Source organism: Volvox carteri (assembly GCF_000143455.1).
Source record: "Volvox carteri f. nagariensis unplaced genomic scaffold VOLCAscaffold_1, whole genome shotgun sequence".
Lineage (NCBI taxonomy): Eukaryota > Viridiplantae > Chlorophyta > Chlorophyceae > Chlamydomonadales > Volvocaceae > Volvox > Volvox carteri.
This window is the reverse complement of record NW_003307545.1, coordinates 1829455-1854505: the sequence shown is the minus strand read 5'-3', so window position 1 is coordinate 1854505 and position 25051 is coordinate 1829455. Positions and strand designations below refer to the sequence as shown.

General features: G+C 55.2%; 6 protein-coding genes across 6 annotated transcripts; 2 read left to right on the top strand and 4 right to left on the bottom strand.

Annotated features, from left to right (window-relative positions):
• Positions 1-320: 320 nt before the first annotated feature.
• Positions 321-8750, top strand: VOLCADRAFT_85983 (uncharacterized protein; the record flags this gene model as incomplete). Its single annotated transcript, XM_002946034.1, has 21 exons — positions 321-333; positions 1051-1120; positions 1247-1355; positions 1649-1701; positions 1961-2030; positions 2329-2439; positions 3264-3275; positions 3714-3795; positions 4200-4217; positions 4632-4694; positions 4990-5074; positions 5499-5592; positions 5869-5958; positions 6509-6621; positions 6763-6775; positions 6806-6870; positions 7090-7244; positions 7499-7642; positions 8014-8135; positions 8247-8283; positions 8686-8750. 21 exons carry the CDS (start codon positions 321-323, stop codon positions 8748-8750), a joined length of 1584 nt encoding a protein of 527 aa, XP_002946080.1.
• A 2849-nt stretch (positions 8751-11599) lies between these two features.
• VOLCADRAFT_120171 (uncharacterized protein) lies at positions 11600-15445 on the bottom strand. Its single transcript, XM_002945674.1, has 9 exons — positions 14966-15445; positions 14822-14889; positions 14365-14590; positions 14007-14062; positions 13773-13856; positions 13550-13647; positions 12955-13175; positions 12533-12670; positions 11600-12223 (listed from the first exon to the last, which is right to left on the bottom strand). Exons 1-9 carry the CDS (start codon positions 15204-15206, stop codon positions 12087-12089), a joined length of 1269 nt encoding a protein of 422 aa, XP_002945720.1. The 5' UTR covers positions 15207-15445; the 3' UTR covers positions 11600-12086.
• Positions 15446-15887: 442 nt separating this feature from the next.
• VOLCADRAFT_115661 (uncharacterized protein) lies at positions 15888-19155 on the bottom strand (the record flags this gene model as incomplete). Its single annotated transcript, XM_002945673.1, has 6 exons — positions 15888-16945; positions 17236-17444; positions 17969-18066; positions 18293-18346; positions 18699-18888; positions 19043-19155. The coding sequence occupies 6 exons, from the start codon at positions 19153-19155 to the stop codon at positions 15888-15890; spliced, it is 1722 nt and encodes a 573-aa protein (XP_002945719.1).
• Positions 19156-19999: 844 nt separating this feature from the next.
• On the bottom strand, positions 20000-21833 carry VOLCADRAFT_102698 (uncharacterized protein). The gene is made up of 3 exons (XM_002945672.1): positions 21657-21833; positions 21261-21335; positions 20000-21162 (listed from the first exon to the last, which is right to left on the bottom strand). The coding sequence occupies exons 1-3, from the start codon at positions 21726-21728 to the stop codon at positions 20776-20778; spliced, it is 534 nt and encodes a 177-aa protein (XP_002945718.1). The 5' UTR covers positions 21729-21833; the 3' UTR covers positions 20000-20775.
• Positions 21834-21984: 151 nt separating this feature from the next.
• On the top strand, positions 21985-23456 carry VOLCADRAFT_102697 (uncharacterized protein). Its single transcript, XM_002946033.1, has 3 exons — positions 21985-22125; positions 22322-22485; positions 22620-23456. The coding sequence occupies exons 1-3, from the start codon at positions 22054-22056 to the stop codon at positions 22897-22899; spliced, it is 516 nt and encodes a 171-aa protein (XP_002946079.1). The 5' UTR covers positions 21985-22053; the 3' UTR covers positions 22900-23456.
• A 197-nt stretch (positions 23457-23653) lies between these two features.
• VOLCADRAFT_85978 (uncharacterized protein) lies at positions 23654-24287 on the bottom strand (the record flags this gene model as incomplete). Its single annotated transcript, XM_002945671.1, has 2 exons — positions 23654-23714; positions 23926-24287. 2 exons carry the CDS (start codon positions 24285-24287, stop codon positions 23654-23656), a joined length of 423 nt encoding a protein of 140 aa, XP_002945717.1.
• Positions 24288-25051: the final 764 nt, after the last annotated feature.

The window sequence follows — 25051 nt, the reverse complement described above, 5'->3', positions numbered from 1 at the left end:
CTTGATGGAGCTTTCAAGACCTCTTCTGTGACAACATACCGCTCACCGTTAAGAATCTTAGGAAGAGACATCACATCCGTGTTCATCTAGACATGGGCTGTGCTCCTTACAACGACTAAGCCTTATAATTCCGGTGCGGGAGCTGCTGTGCCCATCAGGTATCTCGGCTATTCGAAAACAGTTACACATGGCCATACCAATCAAATGGCTTCCACAATCCACCATTTCATACTGCGTGCACTGCCACAGCAAAGCTAGCAGAACCGGAAAGAACGCAGCTGAACCGCAACGACCGCCCTCCCCGACAGACACTTAATGGGATGATTAAAAATGGTGAGCAGCCGTCTGTTCTCCAATGTACCCCCATAGAATGGTGCCCAGATGCGCCTGTGGGGGCAGTGCGTGCTGCCGCATCGGAATCTGTGCCGCTACTAGCCTAACGAGTCCACTTCGTACTAAGGAAATGCTACGCGGATCCTATTGAATTAGATCCAGCAATGTGGTATTACGGTGCTGGCGAACGAACGAGATCAGAGGACCATCGAGCATCGACGCGCCGGTGGTTAAGTTCCCGAATCTGCGTTACAAACGCTTCCTCCGTCTTCCATGACTGAAAATGGAATCCTGCGCTCTGCGGTCAGGCAAGAGTATTAGAAGCCATGGCATGGAAGTTTGTATTGAAAAGCATGGGGCTATTGGGAGGGGGGGTGGCATGGATGCTCTACCTGCCCATATGAAGTATTACGCACTTTGCGGTTTGCTGGTTTCTTTATTAAGAGGAGGGGCTGCTTAACAATAACAATTATAACAATAGCAATGTGAATATGCATCATTAGTATTTAAGGTTCAAACGGTTGAAACTTCTTTCTAGCGGCCCAGGCGCTAACCTTGAGAACCCAAAGCAAACTTTCAGATTGTAGGTAACGTAACGAAATGTCTTCCAGTGATGGTGGCGACACCAGTGTGGTGGGTTTCCTTGCCCGGCGTCGATGTCAAGTTTGCACCTCAGCCCTTGACGCGACTATTAATCGCCACAATCTTTACACGGAGTGCAGTTCAGCACAATCATATCTGGAGATGGCGGCAATACCATCCAAATTGTCATCGCGCTTTTGGCCAGGTGAGGCCATTCGTCAAAGGCCTGTCGAAGCTGAACAGCAAACCCCGACATTGGGCTTAAAGATGATTCGTATGCTTTTACGGCAATGCATTCAAACTTATTCCTGAGGCCCCTGATGCACCGCAGCTCTGTGGGCTTCGTTGTTGCGGTCGTCAACTCCGTGGCGGCATACTTTCGCGACAAGAGACACATGCAGGAGCTTGCTGCACAGGAGCGACGATTTGAGGCGTTCAAGGTAGCTGCTGCCGCACGCCACGCCCAACGATGCTAAATTCCCTAACCGCATCCCCCAGCCCCGTCATGAGAACTCGGTGAAAGGCGTCCCGCTGCAATGTCTGCATGTGCATCGGTTGGTTATCAGTATATGGAGCTGATTATGCCGTACTCGGGGCAAAACCCTTAGCGACACGCGAACAGTGTGTCGCTGGTTCGGAGCGTCCCACTGCTGGTGATGTATTTATTTCACCTCCATTACCCCCTGGACCCCGGCCTCCTCGCTTCTTCCCCCCTACTGCCTCCCGCCCTCAGAAAGAGCTGGAGGACAAGCAGCGGCGGCTGGTGCGCTTCGAAAACGTGCAAGAGTGAGTGCAGGGCCTTTCCTCCGCCTGCCTTCCGCATGTATTAGGCGTGTGTGTGCGCGCGCGCGTGTGTGTGTGTGTGTGTGCGGGCTAGGATTGGGCGGGGTAATGCCACCAATCCCCGATCCCACAGACTTGTGGTTACCCTACAAAACTTGACCTGTGTGTGTGCATGTGCGCTTTGTGCCACAGACGCCATAACCGCCTGAAACCCGTCCGCCCTCACCGGGGCCCTCTGCCGGGATGCAAATGTGTACTGCAGGCTGATGAAGCAGTACAAAAAACCGTTACTACAGTCCGCCTTCGACCTGCAGGCGCGCCTAGCTAATCAGGTGAGCCCGCGGCGCAGAGGGGAAGAATACGACGACACACTGTGGGTTAGGGGGCCTTTGGGGGACTTCGTGTGCTTGTGCGTGGTTTAATGATCTGAGCCGTGATGAGGGAAATGCCGAAGGTGGTGATGTTGTGAGGTTGTGTTTGTGTGGGTGCTGGGGTGGGCAATAAGACGACGGGGTGCGTGCTCTTATGTTTGTGTGTGTGTATGTATGTATGTGTGTGCATGGTCTGGGCTGATTTCCGAGCCGCGGCACTGCACTGCGCTGCAACACACCCGGTGATTGATTTTCGCAGATCAAGTCCAACTTTTTGTACCAGTTTGCTCGCAAGGGCAATGACCGGGACCGGGAGTACGCGCGGCTGAACATGGCGTACGTGGTTTCGGAGTTCCTGGGCTGGCTGGAGGTGCGTCGTAAGGGAGGCCGAGGTGAAGGGAGAGGTAGTGGTGGGTGGAAGTGCAAATGGAAGGGGCGGGGTGGAGGTGGGGAGTGGAGGTGGGGAGTGGGGATGGGGAGTGGGAGCGGAAACGAAAGGCACGTCGCGACTGACGGGTGAAGCGTCACTTAGCCGCGCGAGCGGCGCCTAGGAGCGGTTTTACTACCGGGGCTCCCGGGGGGCCCTATGGGGCCAAACGAGTTCTCTAGTTGAACGAATGCCTGGAGAATATGTGAATGGAACGAAGGAGCGGACTTATGTGCGGCAAGTGGGGTAGATAGAGGGTGCGTCACGGAGCCGATGGGTCATTGTAAAGTCGTTGTACAGCGCGGGTCGTGTTCTCCGTTCGCTCACCGCAAGGGGGGGTGTTGACCGCCCCAGTGGACCGGGACCTGACCCCGGTGGGGGGGGGTCGCGGACAGCAGGCGCAGGTGGTAGTGCAGCAGCAGGAGGAAGACGAGTAATAGCTAGAAGACGACATTTGTCTCAGCGCTAGTGCAGCGACCCTCCGTGCGCTCAAAAACATGACCAGCGTACCCGCTGCTGTGTATGTATGTATGTGCATGGCCTATACATCCTGACCTTCCCCTTCTTCATTTCTTCCCTCCCCCCTCTCTCTCCCCCACCATCCTCTTCCGCCTTGTTTATCTCCCCCCTTCTCCACCTCCTCCGCCTCCTGGGGTCCTAAATAGGCATTTGCCTTCGTAACCCCATTTTTATTCTTCACCTCTTCTCCCCCCCCTACCTTTCCCCCCCTCTTCCCCCCACCGGCCTGGTGCTGCTGGTCTTCGCAGGTGATCCGGCAGGTACGTACGGAGCTTAATTGTCTGCGGTCATTTGCGTATTAGCTGGGTTACGTTGGAGGGAAGGCGAACCGTTACCAAGAGTTAGTTGTGTTTCGCGGTGCACTGGGGTGTGGGGCGTGTTTGACCTTCCGTTGGCATGCTTTAGTGCCTGCCTGCCTGGCTGCTATCATGTATTGATAATTCATTTTCCATGTTACGGACTGCGCCGCCCAGAGCCAGTCACGTGAGATGCGGCATGTATCGAAACGCAGGTAACCACCGGCGCCGTTGTGGCCGTTAATTACTGTTGTTGTCGCCGCCGCCGCCGCCGCCGCCGTCAACATTGTCCTCGTCATGTCGTCACCGCAGTACATCCACGTAGCTGCCCCCCTGGCCCCGGTTGCCTGGAAGCCCGACCTTCATTAGTCCCCACACCCCCTTTCTCTCTATCGTGCACAGGAGATCGTGTTCATTGTGGGGGCCGGTAACCAGACCTCCAACCTGAACCTGATCATAGACGCCATCAAGTTCCAGTTCACGGGTGCGTTTCTCCCTCGTTGTAATGTTCCTTAGGTCCGCAGCCCTTCTGGCTCTTCTGTGTGATGCCCTTGGGGCCCCGCAAGGCTCGTACATACATACGTACGGGCCCTCGTACGTCAAGACAGCCTAGTAGCGCGAGGCGAGGCGAGGTGCAACCCATACATACATACATACAGACACACATACAGACAGACAGCTGTGGAGGGGAGGGAGGGGGCACCGGGAAGCCAGGGAGCATGTAACTCCGTGTATCGCGTACTTACCGTACATACCGTGGTGACGTGCATACATACATACATACACACCGTACTAGTATTCCAGTTATCCACGCATTCCATCCCCCTTGAAAGGATGACCTGGCTCTCCGGGATCGGGCCCCCCCTCCGCCGCACCGCACCACCGCAGGTGAAACACCCGTACAAGGTAAGGGTACGGATCAGGGAGTACGACAAGCAGCCGCGCCATTCGTGCGTGGCATAGTAAGGAAGGTCAAAGTACGGGAGCATAAAAGAACGCGGGAGGAGAGGGTGGGTGGTTTGGTAGCAACATCTGCTGCTGCTGCTGGTACTGCTACTGCCGGCGCCCCTACCCGGTAGCCCTCCTTTCCCCTCCGGGTTCCTAACCCGCACCGGCGTGGGTGTGTTGCCCCCACCGACCCACCACATGGCGGGAAGGGCCCTCTTTTAAGGGGCAAACCACCACGTCTACTGCTGGGACAGCTGCACCGCCCTCTGCAGCTCTTCGGCCACATGTTTGTTCTGTTCATGTTGTGGTATAGATATGTGCTGCTATTGTGTTGTGTTGCTGTTATTTGTTTTGTTATTGTTGCCTATCCAGGTAATGGGCGGCCTGGAGATGTGGGTGCTGAGCCCCAATGGCAGGTGTTGCAGCTGTACGCGGGTGAGATCCAAATCTGACACTGGGGCTTCAGGAGAGTGTAGAGGGGGCGGGTGGCGAGGGCGAGGGGCAACCACAAACGTAACACCCCTCCCCTTCAGGAAATGTGACCCTGATCTGATTCTCTCTCTGTTCCTACCCCCCCCCGAATCCCCTTTAACCCACGTAGCTGCCTTCCTACGGTGACCCGAATCCGCGTCCTTGTCTGTGTCCGTGTCCGTGTCTGACCCAACGGCATATCCGTATTATCAACTGTCAATCTGCAACCACCAACCGAACCCAACCGAACCCAATCCAGGCGAGCTGAGGGCCATTGGCGAGGTGATGATCACGGAGCGCTTGTGTGACGACAACCACCTGGGCTCGAACTTGTCCGTCATCGGGTACGGCAATACTAGCGCGCGTTTGACATCATTGTCGTGTACGGCAACGGCATCGGGGGATTTTCCCGCGGGGGCGAGCTGCTGTTTTGCAAACCGTTTGGAGGGGTGGATGGGGTGGGGCGCGTGTCCCTGGAATGTCGCGGGTTTGGACATCTGACGTACGGCCCATTGTTGATGACCCTTGTGTGCTTTTCTGTTAACCCATAAGCGAAATACCCGTACGCGTGCAGGAAGCCACCGTCCAAGCTCGCTGTGCTCGCTGGATTCCACATTTCTTAAGTGCTTAGCTGCTTCTCGGTTCTGTGTGCAGCGACGCCGCTGCGTGTGCGGTGTCGTTTGATGATTGAATTTTGGAGGTACCTACAGCTCCTACAGCAGCAAACTTGCCTCATGTAAGGGCGTATGGAATGTGTGGCACGTGCAGATATGCGGAGTTTGTACGGCGGCTGACAACGGAGCCCCCCACGGCTGTAGAGGAGCTTCCGGCGTGGCGGGCGAGCAAGGAGAAGCTGCATCAGGTCGGGGAGCAGCGGGGAAGGGAAGGGAAGGGCGTGCATGTATTTGTGGGGGACGTGGGGGTGGGGTTCATGAGGGGTGTATAGAAGTCCTGGAAGGTATGTGCGTCTGTATGCATATGGGTTAGTGAAGTAATGGGCTTTTTCTGGGCTGCTTTGTGTGGTGCTGAGTACGGCACTTGTTGTTCTGACACGTCACCAGACACCGCCACCCACCGTTACCCATCACCAATCTCTCACCCTCAACCCGCCCTGAAATCCACTGTCGTATCCCTGCAGGACATACTTTCACCTCTATTGTCGTACATCGACCGGTTGATGGCATTGGACAGCGACCTCTCACCCAAATACCGAATGACTATTCTGCAGGTTGGGGGGGGGCCTGGGGGGCGGGGGGGGAGTGGGGTCTGAGAGCGGGTGCGTATGTATGTATGATGTTGTTACAGGGTGGTATAGCTTCACCAGCGGCCCCCTTTCCCGAGGCAGTTCCCTGCTCTCCCCTGCTAGAGGGGGCACCCTAATCCATTCACCCCATCCGACTTCAGAATGTATTCGTTGGGTTCAGCAACTCACCACCAGCATCCAACCAAATCTAGCGGATCAACGGCGCCATAACTTAGTTCCTGGTCAGCTCGCATTTTGCTATAATCACGTCATATACCGTCCACAAGATGGGGGCCACTTCCCAATTCAACACCCCACACACACCGAGGGGTCGGCAGGCGGATTCGAACCTGGAATCTCCGGGAGCAGAAGTCAGGCCTTAACTTCTGCCAGCCACCTGCTTATGTACGTACGTATGTACGTATGTATGTATGTATGTATGTATGTATGTATGTATGTATGTATGTATGTATGTATGTATGTATGCATGTATGTATGTATTAATTACGCTTGTGCGCCTCGTTTGCCATTCTAGGTGCTGCTCTGCAAGCTCATCGACGTGCTGGACGATGCCGTACCGTACGATATCGGTCCGGAATACAACTTGGAAGGCGGCGAGGAGCCCCGATATATCAGCCGGGACTTCCGGTGGGTGGGTGGGTGGGTGGGTGGGCGGGCGGGCGGAGGAGGATGGGATTTGGGGATAGTGGGGATGGTAGCCTGTGTGTGTGTGTGTGTTTTGGTGCTCCTGGCAAACCCGCTTCTTCCCCCTCCCCCCCCCTCCCCCAGGCTAACCCCCTTGGTACGGCACCTCTCCCGGCCGCAGCTGAAGTGGCTCACTGACCAGCGGTTCATGGAGCGCGTGGCGGAGGTTGACACGTCCTCCTGGGAGGACTGGTAAGGGGGCCGGGGGGGGGGCTCGAGGGAATAATAATGGTAATTAAACCGATCAACCAACAAACCCAACCGTTGTTGTTACATGCGTTGCTGCTGCTTTTGTTGCCGTTGTTGTTGTTGATGTTGTTGATGATGATGTGGCAGTATAACAATAAATGGTCGCCACCGCCGCCGCTGCTTTCCTCTCTCCCTCCCTCCCTCCCTCCTTCCCATCCCCAGGTTCAACCGCTTGTGCGATTTGCCCAGCGAGGACAAGGAGCTGTACGTGCGGGTCGCCTTTCCGGGCTTCAGGGAAGACACACACAGGGACAGGAACGGCAAGCCGCTCCCACAGTACGACAGGGAGCAGAAGCTGGGCAAGGACTCCTTCCCAGGTGAGTGCAGGTTGGAGGTGAAACGTATGTGTGTATGTGTATGTGTGGGGGAAGGGTAAGCTGGGTGCAGGGTTCGGGTTTTGGGACAGCGTCATCCCCCCCTGGCCCCTAACTCCCCCGGGTCACCTCCCTTGCCCATTCCACTATTCCCCCCTTGCCATCTTCCCTCCCTTTCCCGCCCCTTTACCACGTCAAGGAAAACCCTTTCTTTTCCCCCCCCCTTGCCGCTCTCCATCCCCCCTCTCAACCCCCAGGCGCCTTCCCCCCCCGTCAGCCCCGGCAGCGGGAGCCCTGGTGGTGGGCCGCACTGAGCCCGGAGGACCACACCCGGTGGTACAGCGAGGCGCTGATGAAGGGATCCAAACTACCGCCGCCTAACCACCACCTGCACAGGACGGGTACGGCAGGGTACGACAGGGAGCCATGGGGAGGGAGAGGGAGGCAACATGCGCTACCGGGGTGGTGCGGGTGGGGAGCCACTGGGGGGCCGGGAGTGCGGCAGGGGAGAGGGAGCCTGAGGTGAGTCCCGTGTGAGAATACTTGTTTTTTCTCTTTCGTATATCCCTCTCCTGTCTCACCATACCCCTCAGGTCTCCCCCACTTACCCTGTCTGTGTTTTCTTTGGTACGATTACTCCCCGGTTGTCTCTTCTCCTTTTCTTCCCGCTCTTTACTCCTCCCGACCCCCAAACACACCCACCCGCCCTCCTCTCCCCTCACCACGGGGATCTCAACCCCCATATCACATACATACATTTACGCACACTCAGGCTCCCACCGTCGTGAGCAGAAACAGAAGGCAGCGGCCAACTGGTCGATGGCACTGCTCCGAAGCCGGGGAGGGAAAAACACGGCGGCGGCAGCCAGCGGCGCCGTCAAACCCGAGCCGCAGGTGAGGTCAGTCTCGGCGGTGCAGCAGCAGCAGCAGCAGTACGGCAATGGCGGTAGCAGTGGCGGCGGCGGCTACTCCGGACCCATCATCCTGACAGTGCCGTCCGTACAGCAATTACGAAGCAGTGGCGCCAACAACTCCCCCTCAGGTGGGGGGGAGTTAACGGTGGAACAGTGGGGGCCACTGGTTGAAAGATGGGCCGGCGGCGGGGGCGGCGGGGGGAGAGCGAGGGGAGATGCAGGGGGCGGCTAGGAGCACAGGCGCGGGAAAAGAACGTTGTCGGGGAAGGCACAAGAAAAAACACATTACACGCAACGATGTTGCCCACCTCAACCGTTTCTTCTTGGTCTTCTCCCTCAATCGCCTCCACCACCACCACCACCATTATCGCATCAAACCGATCGCCGCCACCCCCCTTTCCTCCCCCCTTCCGTTCCACAAAGTCACGGTACATGAACTGTTTGCTGCCGCCGCCATGCCAACACCGCCACGCCTCATTTCTCCCCCCCCTCTCCCCCCTCCCCCCCCCCCGTCCTCCGGTTTCCCCCAGACTCCCGGGTTATGACCCCCCTGCAGGTCCAGGCCACCTCAGCAAGGTCGGGACTCGGGGCCTAGGAAATCGCTCCGAGCTACACACATACATACACATACATACATACGTTCACAAGTACGTATGTAGCCGTCTGTCGATTGACAGAATATGACCGAGTGAATGAATGAGGGACGGATTGGCTGGTTGGGTGGACGGTTGGCCAGACGCGCCAGACGGTCTCTGCAGTAATGCTAATCAATCCCGGCAACTGCCAGCGCTGGGCCGGAGCCCTCCGTGGTTGGCAGTCGGGCGGCCTGTGGGCATATGGTGGGTATGCAGGTTGGCAATGGCTACCGCAGTTTTGTGTTGTCGTACCTTTGTCGTACGGTGTTACACGGAGAAGAAAACCGTTTATGATGGCTTCAGAGCTGATAAATGTGGAGGAGAAGGGGGAGGGGATCTGACGTCAGGACACCGGGGCCTCAGCGCGCGAGCTTTCGCTGCGTAGAGTGATTGTTGTGATTATTGCTCGGTGAGTATTATTACTACTATGGCATAGCCGTACGCTCCTCGTACATGTGGGCCACGTGCGCGTGCATGTTTTTTCCCTTAGTTTCGTGTGTGTGTGTGTATGATGTGTGGGACAGGGGGTCCACATCTTAGCCGAATCAACGGCGGCTTAACTCTATTCCTGGTCAGCTCGCAGATCAACTTTATCCCAGGTCACCACCGTCCGTCGACTAGAGGCACTATTACCTTCCATTGCCGAAAGGATTTTCGACCCTGACATGTCTCGTATGTATGTATGTTTGGAGCCAATGTATGCTGAGACGGGAGACGATTGTTTTGTTCATTGACCCATGTCCTTCGTATTCGTTTCATTTATGTACATACATACATACACATATATGCATACGTACACGCATCTCCCGCGACAAGGCCGCGTTTGTCCTCAAGCGTATATGTATGTATGTATGTATGTATGTATGTATGTATGTATGTATGTATGTATGTATGTATGTATGTATGTATGTATGTATGTGTGCATGTATGTATGTATGTATGTATGTATGTATGTATTCATAGGATGTCGGACTGGGCCAGGGGAGAAGTATCTCTCCTGAACAACTCCCCCATAAGGCCCTTGTGAACTCCTCCACTCCTGATGTGGTGTCTGGGGGTGCGGAGGGAAGGGAACGGGGGTAACCCCGACCTGGAAAACCGCTCTTCTTCCGGCAATCACGGTCATATGCTGAAGGTGTTGGTGGATGAAGATGAAGATGAAGCGCTTTCCAGAGCGGGCAGGCTAAGGCCTAGGGTTTCTTTTGGGGGGGAGACATCTATTTAGCGTCAGTTAGGGATACGGACCAGAGCAAGTGTTCCCGCACGCACAGCCAGGTAAGCGCGCGTGAGTAAATCCGTGACAATCATGTTCGTGAGGAGGAGGGTATTCGATACCTTCATTAGTGGCACCCAGGGCCTACACACCTAAATCTGCCCAAGAAGAAGTGATGTCCATGAGGTGGGGGCCCAGAGGAAAGAGCGGGGGGAGGCGGTTGAGACTTGGGGATCGTACGTCAATGTGGCCTTGGCCTTGGCTATGTGGCTGTCAGGCTCCTTTTCCTTTCTTTATTTGCCGCTTTTTGGGGCGATGACACTATCTTTCGCCGGAATGACCTCGTGGTGGTGGTGGTGGTGAATGCCTTGTCCTTAAGTATGGCAGTGTTGTTCTCCGGGGAGTACTGAAGGTGAAAGTCCACCGCGCCTCCAGGAGGTGGTCAACGGGCTCCCGGAGCCCGTGCAGCCATCTGCACGATTGTTTGCACCTTTCCGCTGCGCCGGGACCTGCACGGAAACCCCTGAACGTATTATTCATAATATTGCTATGATCAAATCAACAGCTTGGGTTGTGGCATGTGATCTGGTAAGCGATAGCTGGGGGCCAAGAAAGCTGGCCGGTCGAGTTCCACCCCTAAAAATTGGAGACCTTTCCTGGTTGGAGGAAAGGGGGGCAGGAGAAGGATGATTTGCTGCCCAGCACGAAAATGCAGCTTGGGGGGAAGAGAGAAAACAGAGTGGACAGCCTGGCAAGCGGGCCCAGTGCACCTGGTTCGGGCTGTTTGTGGCCCGTACAGATCCCGATCCCTTCCCCTCTTTCATGACACAAGAGACGCTGAAGGCGGGGTGCACAGGCATTTCGAACATGCTGTGATGCATCAAGTTGTTACAGAGTGGGGGGCTTATCGGGCTTATCGGCCATTTGAACACATTGTCATTTCTACGATTTATCATACCATATAGCAAGCACCATCCACCATTACCTTTCTGTACTACGCCATACGAACTGGAAGTCCAAGGCGGTTAATTATGCCTTCTAGGATCCCTCCTCATCCAGTAACAGATCGACATCAAATAGGCGCCCAACATGCTTGAAGCACGGCATGAAGTACGGCGCCGGCTCGACTACATGTGCACGGCACACGACCGCATGTTAGTGCGGTTGATGCGTGTCGATACCGGCCCGGATTGTGTACAGGGCTTGAACCAGGTGCCATCAAGCGACCTTGGACAGACCTATATACGTTACAAAAGCGTACATATATGTACTTTATGCACGTCATGTAATGTTGCGGGGGGTAATTTTGCTGTTGCGCTTTCGTGCTGGGGACAGCGAAATTAGTGCTTCCTCCGCATACAAGTAATCGCTGGTGCACCACTCAGCCAGCTAGCCACCCAGCGCTCGATGAACGCCTTCTGTTCGGCAGGGGGTTCTGGGGGCGGAACGGTAGTCCCGGCCCACCGATAGCGAGTAAGGGCGGATGCAGCCCCACCAGCAGCTGGGCGGCCCAATACCGGAGAGCCATGAGGAAGGAAGGGTACTCTAACAAATAATATTAGCTTTTTTCTCTTGCGACGGCATCGCAGCGGCCGCAAGAGAAAGAAGAAAGGATAACGAAAAAGAAAGGACCTCATCCCGACATAGATCATTGTACAAAGTAACGCATCAGCATCCTTCGCATCCTCCAGCGAAGGCGCTTCATTATTTCTGTCATCAGGAGCGGCAGCAGCAGCAGCAGTAGCAGTAGCAGCACTAGCTGACCTGCTAAGGACAGTACATCCACTAATCCACAACCTGCCATCCGATGACTTGCCGCATACCAACCACCCCAGCCATACAGCATCCATACCATACAGCTTCTGCCGCTGCCGCAGCTGCCACGCCCCTGCACATCACAAACAACAGTCGCAATGCCGCTATCCAGCCAAGGCCGCGTCACCGGCATACCATCCAGCCCGCCAGCCAGCAAAGCTGCCACTCAGTCAGTCGATCAGTTAGTCAGTCAGTCAGTCAGTCAGTCAGTCCATCAGCCAGGCAGCTAGCCAATAATCTTAGCAAGTCAGCCAATTAGATAGCCAGCCTAGCAAGCCGTGCGAGCCGCGGCATGTCGCGAGAGCTGCAGCATCACCTCCAGACTGATATCCGAAACCGACTCCACCTCGCCCCAACGCTCCGTACCCGCCAGGTTCTCAGCCACCACATCGCTGCTTGGCTGGCCTGCGGTGGCATAGAACGGTAGTGGTGGCGGTGATGGTGATGGTGGGGGGTACGCAGGTAAGTGATGTTGGTTAGTGTGTGACGACCTGGGAGGCCAGGGAAGCCTCACGGGGCATGGTGGCGGCGGTATTAAGGTAAACGCTTCAGCAGCACTCAGTAGCAGAAGCGGGATTAGCAAACAGCCGCCGGGCACAGCATTTTGGTTTGTGAACAACAAGCCTTTTCCACAACGCGTCTTTTCGGCCCTTCTCTGCCTCCTACTGCCACCATCCACCCTCCTTCTCCTCCTCCTCCTCCTCTGCCGCTTACCAGGGTCCCTCAGCACCAGCACTGATGGATCTTCGTTTCCCACGTACAGCTCATGACGGTCAATCTTCATCGCGGAAGACCGCCTGCCGTACAGCAGCATGGCGGCGAAGGCCACCCAATCGAAGGGCACGCATTTGCCTGCAGGAGCCGGGGCCCCGAGGGCTCCTCAGTGCGTTGGAGTTAGATCAAGCCCAGTTTGGTTGTTGAAGCCGGGACAGCAAGGGGGACAGCAGTACCCCAGAACCGCAACGCAGTTCTCGGCTTTCGGAGAAAAGCCTTCCCTGCCCTCCGCCGTGACCCAGTGGACTATATCATCACGCATAAGCCATTACTCCTCGTACTGGGCATTCCGCGCGGCGCCTGTGGCCCCAGTATGCCGTGATGTACGACACCGCAAGCCCCTACTTTTCCCACAAACGTACCGGCGAGGTGCGGCAAGCTGAACCACACTTCCGCGATACGCTGCAACAGCCCCTGGAGGCCCATGCGGCTGACCACCTCTGCCGCGTCCTGGAACTTGATCAGCCGGTTGCACGTGTTATTGGTCACGAAGAGCAACGGCACGTCGTGCTCCTTAGCCAGCCGCAGCAGCACCCGCACCGCATCGGGGTAGTAGATGGCGTTCTTGGTGGCGCGGGGGTCCCTGGAGCGAACAGAGGCGTACGACAGCACGGGGCAACGGAATCAACCACCACACCTGTCACTACAACAACTGCCTCGTCACAGCGTCCGCTCCCAAACTACCCATACCTTCTCCCTTCCTTCGCCCGCGAAAAGAGGCCATCTAACCATCAACCATTTCACACACCCACGCAGCGGCGTTGCGGCCAATTTCCGTGCCCTCATCAACTCGTCCTGGTCAGCTTTTGCCAGGATACTACTGCTCTCATCCCGGATCCCGCCTCTCCACTACTTCTCTCATCCCGGATCCCGCCTCTCCACTACTTCTCTCATCCCGGATCCCGCCTCTCCACTACTTCTCTCATCCCGGATCCCGCGCCACCCTCCAAAAGATACCTTCCAGGCAGCTTGAGTGTCTGCGCCACCACCTCGGCCTGTATCCCAGCCATCATGATCAGCGGCAGCCCGGAGGCCTTCATCTTGCGGCCCAGAACCTTCATTGAGGGCGGGGGACATCCGGAGAGACAGCGGGGCGCGCCTTCAATACCCGCCATGACACACGGCGCCCCGCAGGGCCGTGTACATCCCATTTCATCCTGCTGTTCCTCTCAGCGCTTACCTTCTCCCCCTCGGGCCCCAAAATCTGGACAAGTCCCGCCAAGTAGCCCATGGAGCCGTTCATGTCCAGTACCACAGATTGGAGCTGAGGAGGGGCAGCAGCAGCAGCAGCAGCAGCAGCAGCAGCAACAAGTACACCAGGATCAGGGAAGTGGCAATGTCGGGGAAGCCAGAACAGCACCAGCAACAGAGAAGCAGCAGGAGAGACGGAAGCAGCATCAGAATCAGGCCCCACCTCTGGATCGAGGATCCGCTCCGCCAGGGACTCCAGGGAGCCCCAACCCACCGCCACTGCGACCCCAGGGATGGCAAGAGGAGGACGGGGTGTGTGAGGAAGGAGGAGGGAAGGATCTTGGGGTTGCTAAGCAAGGGAAGGGAAGGGGAGCCACGGCGGGCAGCTGCAGCCTCGTGCAGAAACGGAAGGGAACAAACACCTGACCGCAACGAACCGAACCCCGCTGGAAATCACCCCGGCCCACTTACCGCAACACTGGAATTTGAAGACTGACGTCAACCCATAATCACCTGACCCATCCGCCGACAGCCACCCAGCTTCCAATTCCTGACAATATACGACCCCCCCACACACACACCTTGGGGCATCTCCTGTATGAGGGGGGCATACTTCTCCGGCTCGTTGAACATCATGCTCCAGGGAATGAGGTTGCGCTGGTTGAGCAGCCCCTTGCACAATACGGCATCCGGACACAGATGTCGTAGCAGGGGCCCCGCAGTGGCCAGCACCTCCTCAGAATATGTGGGGTCGTGCTTGTTGGTGTCCGGTTCGTTCTTGTCCCGCCAGGCCCGCCGCTCCGGAACCTGCCATGGTCAAACCAGCATACAGCGGAGCGGAGTGCGGAGTAAAGGGACCGCATTAGAGCTTGAGGTTTCCAGGCGACGTCCCGTAGCATCAACCCGCACACGGCGTCTGGTACCGAGTCACCCAGCCGAAGCCTTGGCGGAGTTGTCCCGCCACATACTGGAGCACAAACCCAGATAACGCTGTTGCACGCTGGTGAAGGTAATTCGCTTAAGCAAGGTTAAGCTCACCGCTATCACGTATTCTAGCTTCGGTGTTTCTCGTTGCAACACATGGCCGGCGGCAGCGATAAGGTATCCTGTAATCCAGCATCGATTTGGGTTTGGTTCACATATCTTGTCATGCGCAAGAGAGGAAGAACGTCCCGTGCGTACCATCAAAGTCACTCGTGTCACCCGACTGAATGTACATGCAAGCGCCAGTTGGGAGTCCACCGCCGCTTCGAAGGTTATAGAGAATTGCCGCCTCAGCTGAACTTAAGCTCTCTTCAATGCCTTCTGAGGCGACAATCGGGGTGGCCGCGGCCATTTTTGCAGGAGCCGCGCCTGGCGGAGGAGGTGGGGTTGGCGAGACGACGTCTACGTTTTTGCTGCCCCTACACAGTTTAGCAAACATTTTCGATTTTTTCCTAAGAAATTATGCGCAATCTAAGAACGAGGTTGCGGAACACATAACTTATATAAAGAGAGTGATCATGAGCGTACAAAGGCTAGCAGTATCATGTGGCAAAAGTAACATAACGTCCTTTATTATTAGGTTGACGGATTTTCCGTAGCCAATGGAAAAACAAGGACGGGCCGACAGCTGTTGCAATAGCAGCAAAACTTTAACCTTTAATTACATTCAGTTTTGAAGGCGATACAATATATGAAATTGGCAAACAGTCCTTTGGCTTTGTCATCAACCCATGGCAGTACCGAGTATACTGCCACTGGAGCCCGCCGGAATGAAAATGCCAGAAAAGCACAGCCCAGCAAATCAGAGCGGACCATGCCTAAGGATAATATACAAGAATTGGGCAACATGCTACCCACATGAAAAAGCCATCGCCTTTATGCACATCGAGTTCGTGTGTCAAACCAGGATGACTTTGTGCCACGCAGCCAGTCTTACTGGCTACGTGCTCACCGGGAGCCAAACCTATCAAACCCACGCTTCGATTCCAAATATCCAAAGTATCTTAGCACAAAAATCAAGCCCTTCCCTGCACTGCGTTGCGTAACACAAACCTGCTATCATGTATCACCCAGCAAATGCGGCTGGAACCAAAACAATTCTCCCTTGCAGCATTCCTGCCTAAGCCTTCCAAGTATACACCGCCCTCCGGCGCAGCGCAGCTGCGGCCTCATTATCTGCCTGCGGTTCGAGGTCGCTAAACTGCCCCTCGGCCGTGGCATCTTCCCCCATGTCTGGGGTCTTGCCGCCGGCCAGGCTACCTTGTTCGTCGTACCGAGCAGTCTCCAGCATATGCTCCAACTCCTCGTCGGAGACGGCATCTTCATCCACGAGGCCAGGGTCCGATGTGCCGGCAGCCCCATTGCCCTGGTCATGCCCTTCACCATGACCCGCTGGCTGGTGCTCGCCGTCCGTTAGATTTCCACAGGTCGCCATCGCTGCGCCTGGCCCTGATATGTCAGCGGCGGCGCTGCCAGGCTCGTCCTCGTCTTCTTCGCCATCCGCTGCCAGCGGCACCGGTGACGGTGACAGCAATGGCCGGTCAGAGCCGTTCTGCCGCTTTACGGTGGATACGGAAGATAGGGCACTCGCTTTCGACGTCGCCGCTACCGCAGTGTCGCTGTCCTGACGCGACAACGGCCGTCCAGCGGTGGCGGCGCCAGCAGCGGTGGTACCGCTGCTCCCTGACCACGTCGGGGAGTCCTGGCGCATTAGCGGCAGCCGGGCGCCGTTACTGCCCCCACGCGCCAAGGTGTCATCCTCGTACGTCTTCGGCCTATCAGGAAAGGCGCTGCCCTGGCGTGATGCCCGGCCGCGCGTCTGACGCCCAAATGCTGCCCCGGCGGTATCGTCGTCCTCCACACCCAACACTTGCGCTCCATTGTCGCGATAAAACTCAGCATGTGCCAAGCTGTACGACAGAGCATCCTCAAAGCTGCCGTACGGTGGGCCTTTCCGTCCCGGTGGCGGCAGCGCCCCTCGTTGCGCCTTGGCCTTCGCACGTGCTGCCGCTGCCACAGCCTCTGTTTTGATAATCCAGCGCCGCAAGAAATAAGCGACCAGCAGCAGCGCCAAGGTACCGGTAGTGCCGACAATCGACGCAAAGAGGCCCAGCAGCAGCACCACCACGCTGAGCGCCAGACCGGGACGCAGCCAGAAGAGCGCGGTCCGGAAAAAGCCTGCGAAAAAGGGTAGCGCATGTGGGGGTTGCAAGATGAGAGGACAAACTAGTGGGCAGGGCAGCGGAATTGCGCGCTAAAACGTGCTGGTACGGCTTGCCGATATGTATACACGCATCAAGCGCTTTATTGGGGCAATAAAAGCGGTTAGGTGGACATTATCCCTCCCGACTCGGCCTCAGGAGCTGACGGCGATGGCAACAGCTACGTGGCCCATGCGGCCAAGCGGACTCCTGAAGTTCGTAGCTAAAATCCAGAACACCGCGACCCCGGCGGCTCCGGTCGCTTACCTAGTCGCAGCCGCGCATGCAGCTCCGCCCGATGCACGGGTGGCGGCGGCAGGCCGCCTCCGGAGGCGTTACGGCTGGCCAACCTCGCTCGGAACATGGCCACTGGTGCGTCATCGCGCTCCTCATATTCGTCAAAGAGCGGAAGATCCACACGTGCCCAATCACCGTGGCCCCAACCCACGACGTGCAACGGCAAGAACATCAGCTGCCTACGGTGCGGAACATTTGGGAACCACCGGGATAGCGAGGAGGGATGAAGGTTGAGACAAGTTTGCGCGGCTTGCGTAGCCTGTTCCCGGTTCTTAGTGCCCCCTCCGAATCCCCTAGTGGACATTCAAAAACCTCTATAATAGAGTGTTATAATTATAATAGTGTTTCGTTATGAATCAAGCCGCTAGGTCGCCGGGACTAGCCCGCTAGCTAGGGACCCCCGCTGGCTAGGGACAGCACCCTGAGTTCCATGTGGACGCCTAGGAACAGCGAGGTTTAAGCTGCACAGACGAGCCCCCGAGAGCATGATGATGGCATCGAAGTCCTGAGCGCTTTCCGTAGATACTGAGACATCCCGTGGCGGCGATGTGCAGAGCAAAAAAGTCAGCTCTTCGCTGGCACCGCCCAAACATGCAACACCCGGGGTCATTAGTCGCACTGTGCATGAGCCCTGACTTCTGCGCCTGCACCTTACAAGGAGAATCGCTAGTACACTATGGATATGGATCTGCACGTCGCTTACTTTGTAAGACGGTAGGCATACGGCTGCGGGGTGTTAATGTACGTGCGGGTAGAGCGGGCTGCGATGTGGGTCGCATTTGTCATCAACTCCCCGGTCACCTGTCGGAATTTCAAGGTCGTACAGCAGCAAGCACACGACAGCAGCCAGGCACTACGTAAGTCGTAGCCAGAAGCGCGTTCCCATCGGCATGCAAGTCGCTCAGCGCAGGCCGGTCGCGTGACCTGTTGAATATACCTCATAGGGCAAAAGCGCAGGGAATGACTAATGCCGCATCGTTTGGCGGCGCGCTGGAGGCGCGCAGCCGACGCCACAAGCCCTGCTTACCTGGAACAAATCCGTGTGATCTGCCGGAATGGTCAAAACTACATGAACAGCGACCTGAGTGCATAAAAAGGATGCGGATAAGTTAGGGGAAAATAATGTGGGTCTGCCAAACCTACCACATTTAGCAGTGGAACAGAGAGATGTACAACCGATGGCTCCATGAGTCATCCCTAAAGCGTATAACTGGCCCAAGGTTTCCGCCAAACATCTCCCCGTCACACCCATGAAGCCCCATGGGGAGACCCGTAAGTATGCCAAGAGTCATTCTGGTAGGACGCCATGGGCTGCATCAAGTCTCCTAATCCGCCGTTGGACTGGTTAACAGCTTGTCCGTCTCCGCAGTGGCATTCGCGCATACGGGAATAGCGTCGACAGCCATCCCCACAACAGAAAGCGAATAACCCACCTGTGTTCCAGAGGGCAGAAACCGTGATTTCGGCAGTAGAGCAGCTGCCGCGCCAGGCAGCGCGAGGTTGTTATGCAGCAAAGATTGCTCCTTCAAGTTGGGTGACAAAGGGGCCACGGCCACAGCTACGTAGCCCGTGTAGTCGAAGTGAAGCGGGCGGACATAGTGATAAGCCGCTGGTGCATAATATCTGTAAGGGTGTAAGGCTAAAGTCAAGGGGACAGGGATTTCGCGACAAAGGTTGTCCAAATGCTTTGCGTAGCGTACCAACGTTGCCGCCTTCAACTCCGGCGGCGACCCGCCATCAACTGGTGCGACCCCGCCAAAGAGCCTAACCAACCTACCGAGTAAGATACAAGAAACCAAGGAGCGAGTAGCCCAGAAGCGCGAACGAGAAGCTAAGCAGCGCCCCACAGGTCACCGCCACGGGCGCAAGGCTTCTTAACCGTCGAAGCATTGCAAAAAGAGTTCCTTGCAACGCAGTTTTTATGTCTCAAGTTTGCGTCTAAAAGTCACCAGGGCAGTGCACTACCATGTCATTCCAAAACCTTTCTAGTAAGCGTTTCACCTAGTTGATCATGTCTATGGATCAAATGTGTCAAGTCCTTTCCCTGCAACTGTAAAAGAAATTGTATGCAAACGCCAGGGTCAAGAAGGGGCTAAGGGCTGGCACCCAGTGGGTGAGGTCTAGGCCGCCCAGAAATACAAAAACAATGATGACAAGTTATTTAAAACAACGCGGTATGCAACCACAGCACGGCAAAACGTCAATGCCGTACGGCAGAATCCATGGACGAGTATTTACCTGTAACGCCTGTTCAGCTATATTGGTCAGCAATGGCCACGTGCACGGGGTGCTTGTGCTGAGGTTCTCGGAGCATGTCTGTTTTACCACATGTACATCAGGTTTTCCTATCCCGTATTGTCCTGGACCCCATCTGAGACGCGCTTCTCCGCACAAAGGGATCCTTTCACTTCACCGCTTTATTGTCCAATTGCGTAGGTGTAGGCGCCAAAACCGCCAACGACGCGGAGATAGAAAACGCTGCCATGGGTGCTGGTTAATAGTGAACTAAACTGTGGGGACGGGGAATTGATAATCTGGAAACCTATCTAGCCAGTTGTACCCCAACAACTACCGATGGCTGCAGGGCTGCGAACGCCGGCTCCCTATCCAATGGACGCCCCTTTTGGCCGGGTGCTCACACGTGCACGTCTCAACAGCCGCTCCCTAAACGCCTGTATGATGGAAGCGGGAAACGAGAAAGTTGTACGTGCCCGATAGTGTAGGAAGGTTGCGGGATAAAAATCGTTTTACAATGCATCCGACGGGATCAAGGGGGCGCATACCGCACCTTAGTGCAGGGTGTAAATCATCGACGCCTAACCCTTAACATCATCGACACCTAAACCAGCGTTTTATAGCTTTGTATTCCAGCAGGGCACTCGAGGCCCGTAAACCTGGACGAACCAAGGTGCAGGCTCAACGCGACTTTCGCCGACTTTAGGACAGTTCCAAACGTTGAAACGATAGCACAATAGCGATACAGCCTATGTTACCTCATGCCTTGCACGGGAACAATCTACGGTCTCAGCGTTATAGATACCCAACGTCGCAGTTAAATTGACACATACATCGATGTATATCGTATGCTTAATATGCTGAATACGACCGTTGCGTACGGTAGCATAGAAGCATGGCTTAACGATATGTGTGTTACGTGGTCGTGGCGGTGCATACCCTGCAAACCGCCCAATACGAGCCCGAGGGCGCAAGGGCTGCCACATTGCCTATAAGCAGCATCCTACCTTGCAATTCAGACAAAGCAAGTTATAAAAGAGAAACGATCAAAGGGGACGATAGAGTTGCGGTGGGACCACATACGTTCCAGCATCTTCGCCGGACGTTCAGGTTCCCACTTCAAAGCGTCCATCATATGCTCAAAGCGTGGGAAACCCATATCAGATCTGCTCAGTCCAGCAAGACGCGCTTGTAATGTTCAATATGGCTAATGATATGAAACGCCTTTCCTGTCACAAAACCTGTAGCCCCTGTGGGCAAGGATCGCAGATGCCCCTATGCCATCATTGCCTTTTGACCCTGGGCATCGGGACTCTTAGAGCGCACAGCCGCCTCAGTACCAGCAAAGCTAATGAGAATTGCTAGGAAGAAGTTCCATGTCGCGGTGGCGATCTGCCCAGTCGCCATGGCCCGGAGGTACGGCAGGGGACTATCCTTCATGCCAAGGAGTCGAGTTACAACAGCGTCACCCGGTAGAACAATGCCATCGCGTACGGCGTTGATCTCCTGTACTCGTAGGGTGGCTTGCAGGATCATCAGAGTCGACGCAACGGCGAGGAACATGTTCAAAAAGGAATGCGCTCGGTGCAAGCCATTCGCGAAACCGAGGATGACGATGATAATAAGGTTGATCAGCTGGGAGCTGACGATGTACCACTCGAGCTGCAACCAGAGGACCACCGGTAACGGAAACCGTAAAACTCAAAACATGATAAGAGACCCGGGCGCCTTAGGGACCCCGCGGAAACCAAGCAACGTACCATGATAACATATTGCTTTGTAACCTGACGAAAATCGAAGTCGGTTAAGACGTCGGTCAATTTCGCAAGACCTCCCTGCATATAGGAGCGTATAGAAGGCAATATTCAAATCCGTTGACTTGAGTTGTTTCTGCGACGACTGAAGCAACTATGCCGTGTGCAGAGTGAACCGTTACATACATAGCACCATATTACATGTTATAGGAAATGATTAGTTGAAACTCGTGCCTCTAGCCTAACGGATGGTCAAGTGAACCGCTTAGTGCGCATGGAGAGGTTACTGGACTTGCAAGCTTGAAACGAAGCTGCTTCCAATAAGTGTGATAAAGCAGATAAGGATCGGGAGTTGGTGATTTTTGAGTTCAATGGTTGGCGACGCAAGATTCCCAAACCTACCAGGTACACCGCCCAGGGAGCGATACCAAGAAGGGCCATCATTGCTGTCGGTATGTTGAGTCCTTTAGCCATTTGGGCAGATTAAAGGCTGTCCAGCAGGAGTTTGACGGAAGGCTCAGTTGAAAAGTTGACTTCGTTGCGGCTGTGTGCCTCTAGTAGGTGTACTCCTAGTCTGCGAGCCCAGCACGGCGTTTTAAAGCTATCGCGCAATTTGTAGAATGCGGTCCCCGGTCGGCGGAGCTCATCCACCGTACGGTACGACGAAAGCGCGTCAGCTTTTCAAACAACATATTAAGCAACATTTAACTCAAAGCTCTTATTGTTAACGTAATTTCTGCCCATCTCCTCGCTGTCACACCGGTTTTCTCGTTTCAAGAGGTTTAAGTTCAACATCTCCATGGCGAAGTACTGGATTATCGCCACAGCCGTGGCGGCGGTGTTATCATTTGTGCCTTGGGCCATATACCTGGTGAGGTTCGCTGTCCAGAATTAGGCCGGAGCCGGCCCTTGGCTACACCCTGTCTGGAGAATGCTTTGACTTTTCACGGAGGTACCTTAGGCAACGCATGATAGGATCTAATTTAAGCAGCAATATGAAAACTTGACCAATGGTCACTTCTCGTGACGTCACGGTGTTGACGACATGCGATTTATCTCTATTGCAGGCCGGGCTGGGCAAGTTGACCCAAGCTATTTCAAATTCGAGTGTATCAGAAGCTCTGAAGCAGACAGTTTTTATGCTGGAATGGTACACAGTGAGCGCCCAGTTCATCAACCTGGTGCTCATTCTCATCGCCTGCATTGTGAGGGGCTTGCAGAGGACACACAGGTAATTCTGCTCCGTCGTCCACGTTGAAGGAGTTTTAGGTCTGCATGATTGGTTTGCTAGTAGTCTGGGATGCAACCAATGGGCCGTCACTCGTAAAATTTAACTAAGGTTTGTGTTGCCGTGCCTGAACGCAGCATGTTCATCATGTTCCTGGCTGTGAACTCCGCGCTGCTTATCGTCCGCGCAACGTCTCGCATCGTCGACATCAACCTAATTGACGAGGACCCCGAAAACGCGGCTCTTTACCTCGATGTTCCCAACGTCCGTGGTGACCCCCTTAAATACCTGCGCGCCGAGGCTTGCGGACAGGTCGCATCAGCGACGATGAACTTCTTGCTTGCCATCCTTGTCGGCTTGGCTGGTACCGCCCAAGCAGAAAGTGCGGAATATAACGGTGCCAAGAACGTTGCTTAAGCAAAAACTATTAACTAGTTAACGTGTTATTTGGACTATCTATTGCTGTTTCGGATAGTTGTCGACTTCTAACTGGCACGGAACCGTACCCGGAATATATTTTGCTGTTTCTGCTTTGCGTTCCGCTTGTACTGTGTAATGTGCGTGAAATCTGGCTATGAATTTTAACGTGAAACTGCACATAGGATGTAAATGGCATACACGGTTGCTCTGCATTTGAAACCTACACGACACTGATACAATACCAGCGCGATGCAAAGTGCTAATATTCTGCGGGATAACTTTTTCAATATATTTTGGTTAAATGCCGTGACATGATTTTATGATGTTGTTGACGGGCCGGATGGTCCTCAGTTGCTAAGCAACAAAACGCCGTCTCCGGATTGAGTATGCTTTCCGAAAAGTAGTCTGGCGGACACGGCGCTAGGATGTGGTGTGAACATCATCTTTTGTAACTATTTCGACGTCGCTATTTTTTTCGTACAGCTACAGTTAATAGGCGCTTTTAGTAAAAGTTCCGCACACACGTGCGGGGTTGTTAGTAAAGGCCGGAGGACCATGGACGCTAGGTTGGTGTTGAGGCTGGTTCGCGGAGGGCGATTATCGTCCTCCCTCGTCCGCTTCAGCGTGAGGCTCCTTAGCACAACGTGCCCGAGCTTGGACTCCCGAGAGATAACTGGCCAATGCCAGGGTCGGCGCCTAATTTATACTGGTGTGCATGCTGCGCCCTTGAAAGACGAGGTCATGGTCGAACTTAGCAGAGCAGTCCGCGAAAACATGTTAAATCGTCTTCAACCGCTCCACAGTCACAAAGCCTGTTGTTGTTGGGCATGCACACGCAGATGGGCTGTCCATGGCCAACAGCGACCCTAGCGGACCATGCCACGTCTGCTCTGGGGCTGCCTACTGCTCCGGCGGCGGCGATGGGTTTACAAAGGTTAAAGTCGCTACCACCTCTAACCTTAAAACGAACCCGTCCGTCTCAGCAGTGAAGGTGCTCCTGGGCTTCCCAACGGCTCCGCTTACCGATGTGTGTCCTCTCCGCTTCCCCGTTCCACTGGTCGCACTCCCACCTCCATCTCAGCTGCTGCCGTGTCAGATGCTGCCTGACCAGCGAAAACCTGGACCGAAGCCAGGAACGGACAGGCGAGCGAACGTTGTGAAGAAGCTGCTTCGAAAGCACAACAATCGGTGAAATTAAGGTGAAATTGCTGGAGAATCAGCTCCACCTCATCCGCCGCAGCGCCTTGGTTGCCCTGCAAGCCCGCGTTGCCACGGATGTAAACGATCTTCTCCGCCTGCTCAATGGCCAGCTGATTGCGCGCCTTCGTGTAGACGAGGCCCCATGCCGACCAGTTGCGCTCGGACGAGCAGGTTGATGCGTGCATCAGCAGCAAGCGAATGGCTGCCGATGCAATCAGTGGGAATTGTCAGGGAATGCTAAATTTTTTAATTAGGACTCAGAAGCCGCAACCGCTCAGGAATATGCATTTATACAGTACGGTAGGTGCCGTACACTCATCGGAAGTGGGACGGACGCGCCAGTCGCGGATTCAACGGCTTCAGCACCAGGCTTACCATGCCCTTACATCCCTATTTTTGAGCCGTAGGGGCGCCAGGGACGTACTCGTCGCCTCAAGTATGGACCTGCCATAAATAGAGACAAGCATAAAAGTTAAAAAACGAAGAGCCAGAAACTTCCCGCTGTTGCCCCTCACACACGTGGGACATGCCCGTGCAAGCTGCCAACTAATATCCCCTTGTAAACGTCCCATCCCGGCCTCTGCTAAGGCCGTGTTGATTTCCATTGCCGCCGAGTGCCAAGTCTTATCATGGCGTATCTTTTCGTTACATAGCAGCCCAAGCACCCTGAAATCCAAGGCCCGCACGTACAGGCGGAAATAGTCTACCGTCGTACCGTGGCCGAGGGAATGGTGGCTATTCCGAGTGACTAGTGGGGCGGTGCAGGTTAGCAGAACGGCAGAACGGGCAGAACGGCAGAACACAGCCTTTGTATACTCTATGGTGTGTTAAGGGACAGACGTTTGCATCTGATTTCATACTAAGGATGGCCTCCTGCCGCTAAGGAGGCTGGCAACGGATTTTTTGGGCGGGGCCCCAGCGCGAAGCGCCCAGGGGGGCCCCGACCTGT